A 12746-nucleotide genomic window follows, 5' to 3' on the forward strand; every position below is an offset into this window, starting at 1 on the left:
TTGTGTTAATCTGGGCCAACATGATTACGGCTAGTGTGTCTAAACATGTTTAAGCATTGACCTGAGCCAGCATGCTTGAGGCGAGTGTGTCTTTACATGTTCCAGTATTAAGCTGGGGCATCATGATAACATGTTTCAGTATTAGCCTCGGCAAATATGCTCAATGCGAATTTGCATATATATGGTCAAGTATGAACTTCGTTCAACATGCTCACGGCAAGTGTACTTATAAGTTCCATTATTAACCTGTACCAACATGCTCAGTTCGAGTTTTTTCTAATATGTTCCAGTTTACACCTGGGCCAGCATACGCAGTGTGTTTTTGCATGTTACAGAATTGACTGGGTGTCCATATATGTTCCAGTATAACCTGGGCTAACATGCTTACAAGAACCTGTCAAATGGGCGACAAATTTTGTGTTGCGTTGCTCCTGGTCGTGTTCGCAGTGTTTATATACCCGCTTATTTGGATAAGCGCTCATAGCGTTACCAATCCAAGGCACTACTCCCGTGACATCTTAGAACGGAAGGAAAGCATTACCGTACGTGTGATTACAGTGTATACAATTTTTTTAGTTGGACAAATTATAAATTATAGTATTACTTAATATATGGTGTTGAATAAACTCTGATATATCTTTGTTTATTGTGTGATAGTGTGTGTTATATAATGAATACATATATTTTTCATCAAAATCACGTTGTCTTACTGGAAAGCGTCTACTTCACTTTTTGTGTTTATTTTTATTATTAATACTATGGTCAAACGAAACAAATATATTTTATGTTAGACATTCAACTCAACAACAAAATGCATAACAACTATATATTTAATTTAATTATTAGTTTGCACTTCAAATTGTATATTAACCGAAGGTTATAATGTCCATTATGGACATTTCTTATATGTTTTTATTCTTCATGGTAGATCTAAGTTAATCAACTTTGCTTTGACAGAATGCAACTCACAGGCACGTGTACCATTTCAATGCAGTGATGAACAATACATTGTTATTGAATAATCGATGAGGGTCGATGAAACACCTCCGGCCGAGATATGTCGTGTGTTATCGTTTAAATTGCATATCATTATATTTTGTTTATTTAATAGAGTAGATTATAATACCATATTTCCGTGCTTTTATTTAATCGTTTAATTGACTTTCTTTACATCTGCAGCCTTTAGTGTGTTCGCCAAAGATGTTTTATAATACTGCTATATTTTGTCGTACGCGCTGCACGTTTAATGGATCGGTTTGAGTTCATTTAACTTAAGTCAAAGCAAACTTATACCCTATCCGTATTATGTTTGCTACACTCATGGAATGCCCATGAAACGTTTGTGCTAATATTTAAAACACAAGTGATTACGTATTGCTATGTACTTTTTTGGTAACTAAACAACAAACTTGACAGGCTGGATTGAACAATCAAATTAAAAAAAGTAATTACCAAATTTCAAAACCGTTCTAGACGTAAATCGAAAAATGTATACACCAATCTCAAAAGCGTTTAAAACCCAAACAATTGCTTGATAAATAACAAGGTATCAATGAGCTCTAGAAATAAACATTTCAAGCATTTTTTTTACCGACAGATAAGTTGATTTTTTTTCCAAATTCCAGTCAAAATCCGTATAAATCTGTTTAATTCCAGATCCATCCAGATATGTTAGAATTAACCACTGATACCCCGGACCCGAAAATAATTGGCAAAGGTATCGATCTTTTCAAACCCCTTTTAAAAAAGGTCCGACACTTTGACAACAACATCGTCCTGTTGTCTGCCGTCGCCGGAAACTCCTCGTCTGAAAATAACTGGGACACGATCGACATCCAGGGATGGGAAAATAAACATCTTATCAACAATACGTACAAGTGCTGTGTGCGGTATACATCCGGTAAGGTGCGGTCGGTTCCGGCGACCAGGACCATCTGGTCGAATGTTGTGTCAGAAATGACGGCCATGCACTTTGTCTGCTCTAATCTTACCTCCCGATCCGGAGAGATACCAGACGTTGCCACTCTAGCGGACCGCAAGCAGGAGTGCCATAACTTATTCGACTGGTACCTACCCTTGAAATTCGCGCATGCACATAAAAACGAGATCGCCGTTTGTGGTAAGGTAAGATTGTTGGAATGAACTTATCCATGGATTTATTAATTTTGAAATTGATTAGGATTATGTGAATACTTGTTTATGATAAATTACCGAAAGCATAACCATTGGCGTCGCTCTGGAGAGCGGCGACTAGTATCTCAAGGCCCCCGGTTCAATCCCGGGTTCCGGCACGAAAGGAACAGTTCGGCGGCTGACAATTTTTTCAGTCAGGTTAATAAATATAATAAAGCTATATTTTATGTAGACATTTTAAAATCCATTTAACTACAATTGGACATTTTTATTAAAATTAATGGATGTCGCGTAGTGACAACGTTAATTAAAATTTCTTATATCACTTAAATATCTTATAAAAAAATACACGTGTTTTTATATTAACAAATAAATGTAAACAACACATCTATTATCCATGTATTTTTATGGTTGTTTATCATAGGCCCTAAGTACTATCCCTACCACATATAGAGCGTGAACCGCGAAACGTATTATTGATTGTTACAATGAGTTGCGATAAAGGAAGCAGCCGCTTATCAAGAATGAGCTGTGTCCCAGCAATTTTTCTATTTTGTTTCAAATAATTGGCCAATATATTAATATTTACAGTAGAAAAAAATCGTTCCATTGAGTGCCTTTTACACTGAAATTTCCGACGCCCTTTGATGCTTTGCATCAATACTTATCTTGTAGGATGTTTAAACGTCAACTTTTTATTGTTAAAGGCTCTTTCGAAGGTTTGTTTATAGAACCATGTCTTTTTATGTCCGACTGACTCTGTTCGCATCTCAGCTTGGTAAAGTACAAACCCATCTGTTATAAATCGCACTCTTGCATCAAAAGCTTCATACTTGAAAACGCACACTGTCGATCCTGTTTGTTTTGAAAGATTTTAAAGAAACATGGCTTGGTGTCAATAAAAAGAACCTTATCTGATTGTGGATCGAAACTGTCATCACCATGTCGTATGGCGCATGCAAAGCGGGCTGAAATATCAACTTTATCGTAAGGACTTGTATTTTTCAGATCGCCTACGGCAGCTTGGCAGCCGATGACCTGCTCAGCTGGTTCGAGCTTCACCGCCGGCTGGGCGTCACCAAGGTGCTCGTGTTCACTCATGACCTGAACCCTGAGGCGACTCGGGTACTGCAGTACTACCGTGCGCTCGGAATGGCTGATACAGTTCCCCTCGTATTCCCAGCCGAGGGTAAGGCATGCTCTTATTAATAAATACTGTTCGATTTATTCGTAATTATTAGTCAATTAACATGCATTCGGTGCCTAAGAATTAACAAAGAGGGTATAAAACCAGGTTATGTCGTGGTTTCAGACAGAGGTGTGCATTAAACGGTACTTATTTATTTTATTATGCTTGGATCATAGGGTCATTGGATTTTAATTTAAAGACTTTAAAGATTTTGATAAATTTTTATTTGCGAAGAAATAATAGCGTTGCCAATCATACAGAGTTAAAACATAAGGCTCTAGCGATGACCAATGTGCGTAAATGTTTTGTCTAAATCTATTTATTTTAAACAAAACTCAAAAAAAAATCACTTCCTGAAATAAATTGTGTTCCTGTTTGAAAAGATTATGTCGAAAGAAAATGTTTTGCAGAACATCGCGTTTAGGTTAATGCCCGGTATACCGTCATAAACATTTTGTTCATAATTATGAAATGTCATTTACGCAGACCAAATTCACCATGCGATCGGTGCGAAAACTCTCAGGGGTGGAATGATGAGCAGGTAACGGTGTTTGAATGCCTGGCGCTCCTGCGCGGATACCGTTACCTCGCTCTCGTGGACACGGATGAGTACCTAATATCCAACCGGGGACTGACGTGGATGGACATGCTGGTAGGCAGTCTTCCTTTGGTTGTACATATAAGTCCAATAAAGAGTTTTCATTAATGAACATGCTGAGATAGTGTATACCATTGGTAATACAAATATGTCCACCAGCGGACTGTCTCTGAGGGCTGATAAAAAACGATCATAATCAGAAACGATAATACTATTGAGGCATAATCAGATGTGATTGTTTCAATATTATCGACGGCAAGGCTCCTTGTTTACATTACTTTCTTGTACTTGAAGGACGAATTGTTCGCTAAATATCCTGCCGCCGCGGGCCACAACTTCCTCGTGAAAGTGCACGTTATATCACCGAACTTGAAGAGCAATAGCTCGCAGTTCAAAGTAGGACAGTTCTTGAACAGCACGCGCCCTTTGCCTGACCGGATGAAGCACGTGACAATACCTGATCGACTGGCTCCTGGTGGAATGTCCACACACTCATTTACTCCGTATTTCAAAGGCGGGTTCAAAAGGTAATATGATAAGACACAAAGAATTGTGTAGTTTATACTTTAACACTGGTTGTAAAATCTGAAATTTTAGCACAATCATTGCCATCTAATATTATTCTAGTGCACAATGGCTCCCAGGCAATCGGTTCTGTATTTTGTAATTGTTACCATGCCATCTTACGTGCGTGCACAATGGTTGCGTTGTTATTTGATTGTATTGAAAACATGTTTGAAATCTAATGTATTTTCATTGTACAATGGTTGCCATTAACTCTGGTATTAGTTAACGATCGTTACAACGCAATTTGGCGTTAGTGTAAAAGTGTTGCAATATTTAATGACCTTGGTTGTCATACAATCTTACTCTAGTGCAAACTGGTTGCAACGATATTTGACGTTAGCGCACAATGGTTGCCATGCAGGCATGCAATAATGAACTTATCAACCGTTGATAGCAATGCAATCCGACTCAAGTTTACGATGAATTTCTTACTTTGTTTTAGTAGACAATGCTTGCAATGCAATCTCACTCTAGTGTACAAGTGTTACCATGCAATAATATTATACAGCTGTTCCCCTGTAATCTTACTTTATTTAACAATCGCTACCATTTTATCCAATCAAAGTGTTCACTCGTTTACAACGAGTCTGACTTGCGTCACAAAAACTTGGAAATTTCGAAATAGTTGGCCTCATATTTAATGAAATCTGACATCTGATGGCGTTTCTTAAGCATTGTTTCCTTTTATGCTATAATGATTGCAAATACATTTAAAAAAGTTCTGGAGGGGATGTCACCCTCTGGGATGCTTTACCACCCTGTAATAAGGTCAAAAGGTCAATGAGTGCAGTTTGTTTTAAAAATTGAGGTAATCTTGCCAAAATTGTGAAATATCAAATACTATTACTGATTTAATCCTCAACTGACTTATATTTGATACTTGAAGGGTTATCTCATTTTTTTTAACTGATTAGGTCAGATATAATCAAGTGCACTTTTATAACCCGTATAGAACGTAATTTGCAGTGTATGTTTAACCCAGGTAAATATCAATGTATTATTTCTTTTTATCGTATCAATATAATAACGAGACTTGAAAGTAAAGTTACAAGTAAACATGCATGATCTACGTTACAGTCTAAATATTTATATTGTTTTATATGCATATTATGCTAAATACTATTTTAAATAAAATATTTCAGCTAAAATAGTATACTCTTATGAAGGTCATAAAACTGTACGTTCTATAATGCCATATTTATGCAAGATAGGTTATTTTTACTTCACCAAATTAGGATTAATTGTAATAGATATGAATAATGAATAATGTAAAAAATATATTATTTTACCAAAAACAGTGATCTATTTAGTAATATATTTAAAAATCTTGGCGTACCATTTATGAAATAAAACAAATGTTCATCTGACTTCAATGCACTATAATGACCTACTGTATCATCATAATGTCGGCCTTGTGTGATAATTTATTTTACATACGTTCTATTAATTGGTTCAAAAACACGAATTACTATGGCATTATATGTTTCTCCGAATCTTTTATCGTTTACAATAACTATCTAGGGTTTGAACAGCCATTCGCTTCACATGCGCATTCAAACAAGCATCCTTGGTCAGATCGATAGCACTTACATCGTACGGTACTACACTTGGCTTGGCAGCCACATGATACTAACTGGACACATGCTGCGGGACTTTTGGTTTCCTCATCCATACCGGTTTCAATGAATTTTCTTCAAGTTTCCATGCGCCAGTATCAAGAGGATCGTCAGGCTGAAAATCCTTATCTGTGGCATTTATCCATATCTTTGCCTGATGATTTGCCCTATTAATAGGAAGTTCAATCGCATCATTTGTAGGAGGTAACAAATCCAAACTTTTCCTGGCTTAAAAAAAAAACCCGATACACGTGTCAATGTTTGATGGGTGATCCTGACAGTAGAGTAGCCATACAGCACACACAAAAATGAAGAAACTGCTAGAGCATCACCATCTCTACCAACACCCTCCAATGTATCAGGTTTTGCGATGTACTTCACACAGGCGGCTTTCTTACCTATTCCATTTAGAGCAGACGTGGTGTCGCATCCTGTCAATGCGTGAAACCCTAAAATGTTCCTCATGACATTTTCACCTAGTTTTTCAAATAGTGTGTGCACAGAATAGCATTTTCTTTGTTTGCCTGAACCAGAGAGCATATATACCTCGGCGTCAACCCCAAAGTGGTATATTAACAAGAGCAGAACGTCAGTGTCTCTACAATATACTTCTAAACGCTTGTAGGCTCTTTCAATAGCGTCCCTTGAGAGCAATATCATCCGCGTATCTGCCTCCTCATGATTTACACATAGGTTTGTTAATTAATCTTGCAAGAAGATTTTCTGATTGTTTTAGCAATTCGTTTGAGAGAAATTCAGTCAAGTCGGCTTTATTATCATCGTGTGTGATATACTGTTCCCATATTTGCGGAAGAGGAACGTTTGGACTTGTTATGAGCTTCCTAATAGGTCGACGCTTTCCTTTCCTCAAAACTCTCGTTGCTTCTTTGATAGATTTACTTCCAAAGTATCGATAAAAAGTCACATCAACTCGGGTAGTGTTTGCGCTGAAATGCCTTAAAACAGATATTTCAAAAACAGTTGCATATTGTCCAAATGTTTGAAAGTCCTATGTCTTACCTGAACTCTGTATTAGCGCGTGTCCATCAATTATTGCACATGTTGCATCAGTCGTTGTCGTAACAACTTGAGGCGTCACTAAATCATTGGGGTATGTATGATTTCTGGATTCATGAATTTTCCCACTAGCCTTTGCAAATTATAATGGTACATCAGAAAGTTCATGTTCTAGTAGTGATGCTGTTTCTACGGCTGTCCCAGAATTAGCTGCGTTTAAACGTCTCTGCATTAGCTTTCTGCCAACCTTTTAAATCGTTGTCACTTTCTGCTTTTCACTGACTGTCTCCTTATAGAGATATGCAAATGTTTTGGACTGTACCTTTTGAATAGGAGCATAAAATTCAACATTTCTTGATTAATGTTTTACCTCGACTTTCATAGGTTAACGAGACTATTGCCAAGTAATATATGTCCCCTACCGGCTCCACCATTGTCATTGTCAGAAATATATATTTTGTATTTGTTGCCAAAGCAACAAGAATTTTTGACGTAGGAACAAAATGAAATGACGTGCATAATGCACTTATTGCCATCTATCCATGTGTCAAGTTTCATGAAAAAATATTTAGAACTTTTTAAAGTAATCGCAGGATCCAGAAAAGTGTGACAGACTGACGGACCGACGGACAGACGGACCAACGGACACACAGAGCGGAATCCGGTGAAACCGGTAGGGGACAATAAATCATCTCTGATATCATAAGTTGCAACGTCCTTAGATGCTATGGAGAACAGTCTATTCTCCTCTTCATGTACTCCAAATATATTATATGAACCAAAGAGCTGCATCATTTTCTTGATGCACTCTTCCTCTGAAGAAACTCTCGAACGAGTTTCATCTGCTCTATTCATGAATATTCAAATATCTTCGACATCATCATGTTGATTGGACAATTTCATAGTACTCAGATCTTACTGACCACGTAATACAAAACCTATCTCTTGCCTGGTCCTGTCTTGTTATTCCAATAATACCCCCTGTCGTTTTACACATTCTGTTTATCCAATCAATAGCTTGGTCGACATGTAATCCGTTGAATGCTTTTTCCTTCGGCCTGACTATAAAGTGACCTTCAATAAACTCTTTGAACACTTCAGATGCTGCATTTTCTAATGTTTTTATGTCTGCTAGATATACAGGACCCCAACGGGCATAGTTTGTGTGATCGTACACAATTAGCCACGGTATCATCTCGGAAAAGGCTTCAATATGCAACAGCCAATCGCCTATTCTTTGAGCTATAATGAACATCATAAGGATGTCAACCAAATGTATGTAGGAATTCCAGATAGAAAAGTTATTCACTTCACTTTTCTCTTTGTCGATTTGATCTAGTAATTCATCTGTTTCTCCTTGACAACTTCAAGAAGATTATCATTTGCTTCGGAATATCATCTTCTTTCAAGCGACTTTTCATTTTAAAAGACACCTCTAACTCTCTTACTTCATGTTCAAGTTCTGGGATTTCTTCTTCCTTAGATTCTAACCACTGACGAAAATATCTTAACGTTAACCTCTAAATCACCTCATATGCAAGCATATGGCCACTAACCGCACGATAATATACCTTGCCATCCTAACCTTAGTAACAGCATTTGGTCCAAATACACCTGCTTCAAGAAATACGTCCTCCAATCCTGAACATTACTTATGATAACTAATAGTTGCTGTTTTAACCTTCATTTTATGTTTCCATCAAAGAAAGGCAGATAACACATATTGCAATTAAACTACATGTGCCAAAAGGTACAAACGAATGGTTCAAAGTGCACATTGCACTGATTTAAATGTTAAGCTAGAGATGTTTCTTACAAAGTATAGAAAAAATATCGAACTTTTTTCTGCTACTAAATAGTTATATATAAATGGAAAAAATAACTGAGTATTACTCCGTATAAAGTGGTGTACAGCGAAATTTGGCAGCATCATTTGAATGGATAACAATTATTGAACTCGTTCTGTTAAGACTTAAATATTTTAAAAACAACGAACCATACGACTCATGTCTGTGAAATTTTAAAATGCACTGAATTATTCAGCGAATGCTATTTTTTTCCATCAATTTTGTGTGATGAAATTATATTATGTACCTTGTTAATTAATAATAAATAATCTTATTTGCCCTGCAACATTGTATTTTCAAGCATTTTATATATATAACAATACATTTTAATTTATATTGCAAGCTATGTTAGCAATTTTTTACTGCTCATTCTAGTTGTCCTGTCAACACATATAATTGGATGTATGTATGCATTTGTATGTGTTCAATTTTGTTTTTACACAATTTTACCTATTTTTGTACATGTGAAGTCTTCTATATGCTTACATATTCAAGTCTCAATTTCATTATGGCGTTTTTGACAAATATGGGTACTGTTGTTTTTGCATCATTACCTTTTAGCTTTCTAGGTGACCGTTATTTGTTTGTTTTTCATTCAAAGATACATTGAAGAAAATGTGTAGGTTCAGACTTTTTGTGCAATAGCCATTTTATAACGTGTGATTAGAGATTGTTATTTGTCTGGTTTTCCTGGGGATTATGACATACATTGCATATCAACATTTTCTTTAAGCATTTTTTAACGTTATAAACTATCAATTTTTATATATATATTATGCATTCATATATAAATATTAAAAAGTATTGTTTAATCAATATTTTGATTAAAAAGAGTGATATTTGTAAATACATTCTTCAGAAAAATTGTAAAACACAATATGTTGGTTGAGGTTGAATAATTAAAATGACAAAACAATTATTGTGCGCTGATTCAGAAATCATTACATAAAGAACTATGCGAAGAAAGAACATACAATTAAAATGTCGCGTTAAACAGTAATTGTGAATAACAAACGTTCTACTATTAAGTCGGGAATACATTATTTCATCTGTTAAAGTGATATTGTGCGCATTTTTCACTGTTGAATTGAGCTGAAAAGAATTAACTGGTCAAAAGAGTTAGTTAGAATGTGGTAACTGGCCAATTATCTGCAACTCATCTTGCTACCAGTTGTTTATAAAAAAATAAACATTGTATTCGATATTTTACATGACTGTACAGTCCTCTAATCCTAGCAAAACTGTCTTTTTATTAGGATCGGAGTTATTGTTCGTGTGTCGTATGAATAGATATGAACGAATCTGCACTTAAACTATCTTAAGATTCACGTCGTACATGCATGATCAGCAATCGTGATACATCGGCTATCTCGGATTCCTCCGTAAGATAGGCCTCGTGGCTAACGGTCGCCATATTGCCTTGTATTACTACTTTACTACCCAAAAGGTTGTCAGTCTATTGTTATGAGGCTGTATACGATGCGCGTTGAAATAGCGCCAAACTTTTTACCGAAACTTTGATATTAAGAGCACTATTAATGTTCGTTTGTGTTGCATTTTGACCTATTATCCAAGCGATTTACTTTTCCATTATTATTTAATCACCCTATCATCCAATTTTTAAGATGAAATTACGGTGTTTACAAAACCAACCAAACCGAAAGTGAAACTGGATGCATTACGTTTCGCGATGTAAACATTAAATATTTGTTCAGTTTGAGGAAGCGAATCGATAATAGACGGTGGAATATTTATGCAATACAGACTATCATTGCCGATTGTAGTACTGGCTAAAAAATACCTTTTATGACAGGTCATGTTTAAAACGTTAATCAAAATAGTGACCATACATCACTACAAATGTCTGTGTTAAAACATTTTTTTCATAAATTAACATTACATGTTTTATTTTTATCATTATCATCATTAAATATTCTGAAAATAATCAAAGACCTATCAATATATAATGTATATTGATAGGTCTTTGAAATAATTTAAATTATCATGATTACTTAAAACAAAGACCTATAATACACTCTTATATATAGGTCTTTGCTTAAAAGTAGAATTTTTAAATTTTACTTATTATTTTTAATGAATTTTCACATTTGCTTGATTCAAAATAAAATGTATTAATAAGGGTTTCAGTTGTTAGTTTTAACCCATTTTTATTTCGATTAAATTTAAAGTACTAACTACGTACATGTATGTGAAATGCTCTTGAGTTTGTTTCCTGGGCTTAGAACCAGTACTTCGGTGTCTCTGGGAGATTTCTTAAGAATGCTCCCACACTGGGGATCAAACCAGTGACCTTCAGATCATTAGGTGAACACCACATCCATTACACATTAGCGACCTTTAATTAGTAAATTACTTTAGTATTGCAGCATTATATAATATAATGTTGCTACATATTTTTGGAAAATGATGAATGTGCAGTACTAAATAAATCTAAATGCATACAATTTTAATTGTGTATATTGTGTGATTATTAGTTACAAATTCACTTTTTACAGGTATACTGGATTATGAAAGACTGATAAACATAAAATTGACAACTCATCTCCCCAACGATACTTTGTGTGGCTCATTCTCAGAACAAACCCATAGTCAGTGAGAAAACTACAGTGTAAAAAGACCACTTGATTGTGACAATTATGGCTGACCAAGCAAATGTTATCATTTAAAATAAAGAAAACTTCCAGTTCAATATACATTTTATACCAATTATGACATTGACCATCACAGAAAATAATTATAAGGTTGATTTTCCCAAAATTGACTGTTACGATTGGATACTGTTTTAAGCTTCACTCTACTTTGTCTGAAAATATACATGTAAGTCCTAAATGATGTAATAGAAACATACATATTTAATTTTTAGTTTTACAAGTATATATATATATATATTATTATATCTTTTTATCGATGGTCAATCAATTTAAGTTTAACTAATATATATATATATATATATATATATATATATATACACATTATATACATGTGTATGCTTTGATTTTGCAAGCATGAACACGGTTTCATTTTTTGAGTATTTAAACAAGAGGGCCATGATGGCCCTGTATCGCTCCACTGCTGAAAAAAAGGCTGAAACAAATTTCTCTGCATGTGCAAATACTTAAATATAGGCCCTATTTAAGCACATGTACACTTTTGTGACCTTCTGGGCTGGGTCAAATTTAACCCCAGGGGCATAATTTGAGCAAACTTTGTAGAGGACTACTATACCTCACTTCATACAAAATGTGGTAGCCCTAGGTCCTAGAGTTAAGGACAAGAATATTTTTAAAGTTTTCACAAAATAAGCAAGATATAAGCGTATATAATGTTCAATTTTGTGACCCGCGGGTCAGGATCAAATTTGACCCAAAGGGCATAATTTGAACAAACTTGGTAGAGGACTATACGATGTTATTGCATACCAAATTTGGTAGCCATAATCCGAATGGTTTTCGACAAGAAGATTTTTAAAGATTTCACAAATTAGGCGCTTTATAAGCGTTTATTCAGTTTTGTGACCTCCTGGGGCAGGGTCAAAGTTGACCCCAGAGGCATTATTTGAACAAATTTGGTAGAGGTTTATTAGATGTCACTACATTCCAAATTTGGTAGCCCTAGGCCCAATGGTTATGGACAACAAGATTTTTAAAGTTTTCACAAAATAGGCCCCATATAAGCGTATGTTCAGTTTTGTGACCCCGGGCAGGGTCAAATTTGACCCAAGGGGCATAATTTGAACAAACTTGGTAGAGAACTATTAC

The 12746-nt window shown here is 35.3% G+C and overlaps 1 protein-coding gene across 1 annotated transcript; it reads left to right on the top strand.

Moving 5' to 3' along the window:
- Window positions 1-1668: 1668 nt before the first annotated feature.
- Window positions 1669-6548, top strand: LOC127839749 (uncharacterized). The gene is made up of 5 exons (XM_052368169.1): window positions 1669-2124; window positions 3142-3306; window positions 3864-3974; window positions 4215-4395; window positions 6466-6548. The coding sequence occupies exons 1-5, from the start codon at window positions 1669-1671 to the stop codon at window positions 6546-6548; spliced, it is 996 nt and encodes a 331-aa protein (XP_052224129.1).
- Window positions 6549-12746: the final 6198 nt, after the last annotated feature.

Source organism: Dreissena polymorpha, chromosome 1 (assembly GCF_020536995.1).
Source record: "Dreissena polymorpha isolate Duluth1 chromosome 1, UMN_Dpol_1.0, whole genome shotgun sequence".
Lineage (NCBI taxonomy): Eukaryota > Metazoa > Mollusca > Bivalvia > Myida > Dreissenidae > Dreissena > Dreissena polymorpha.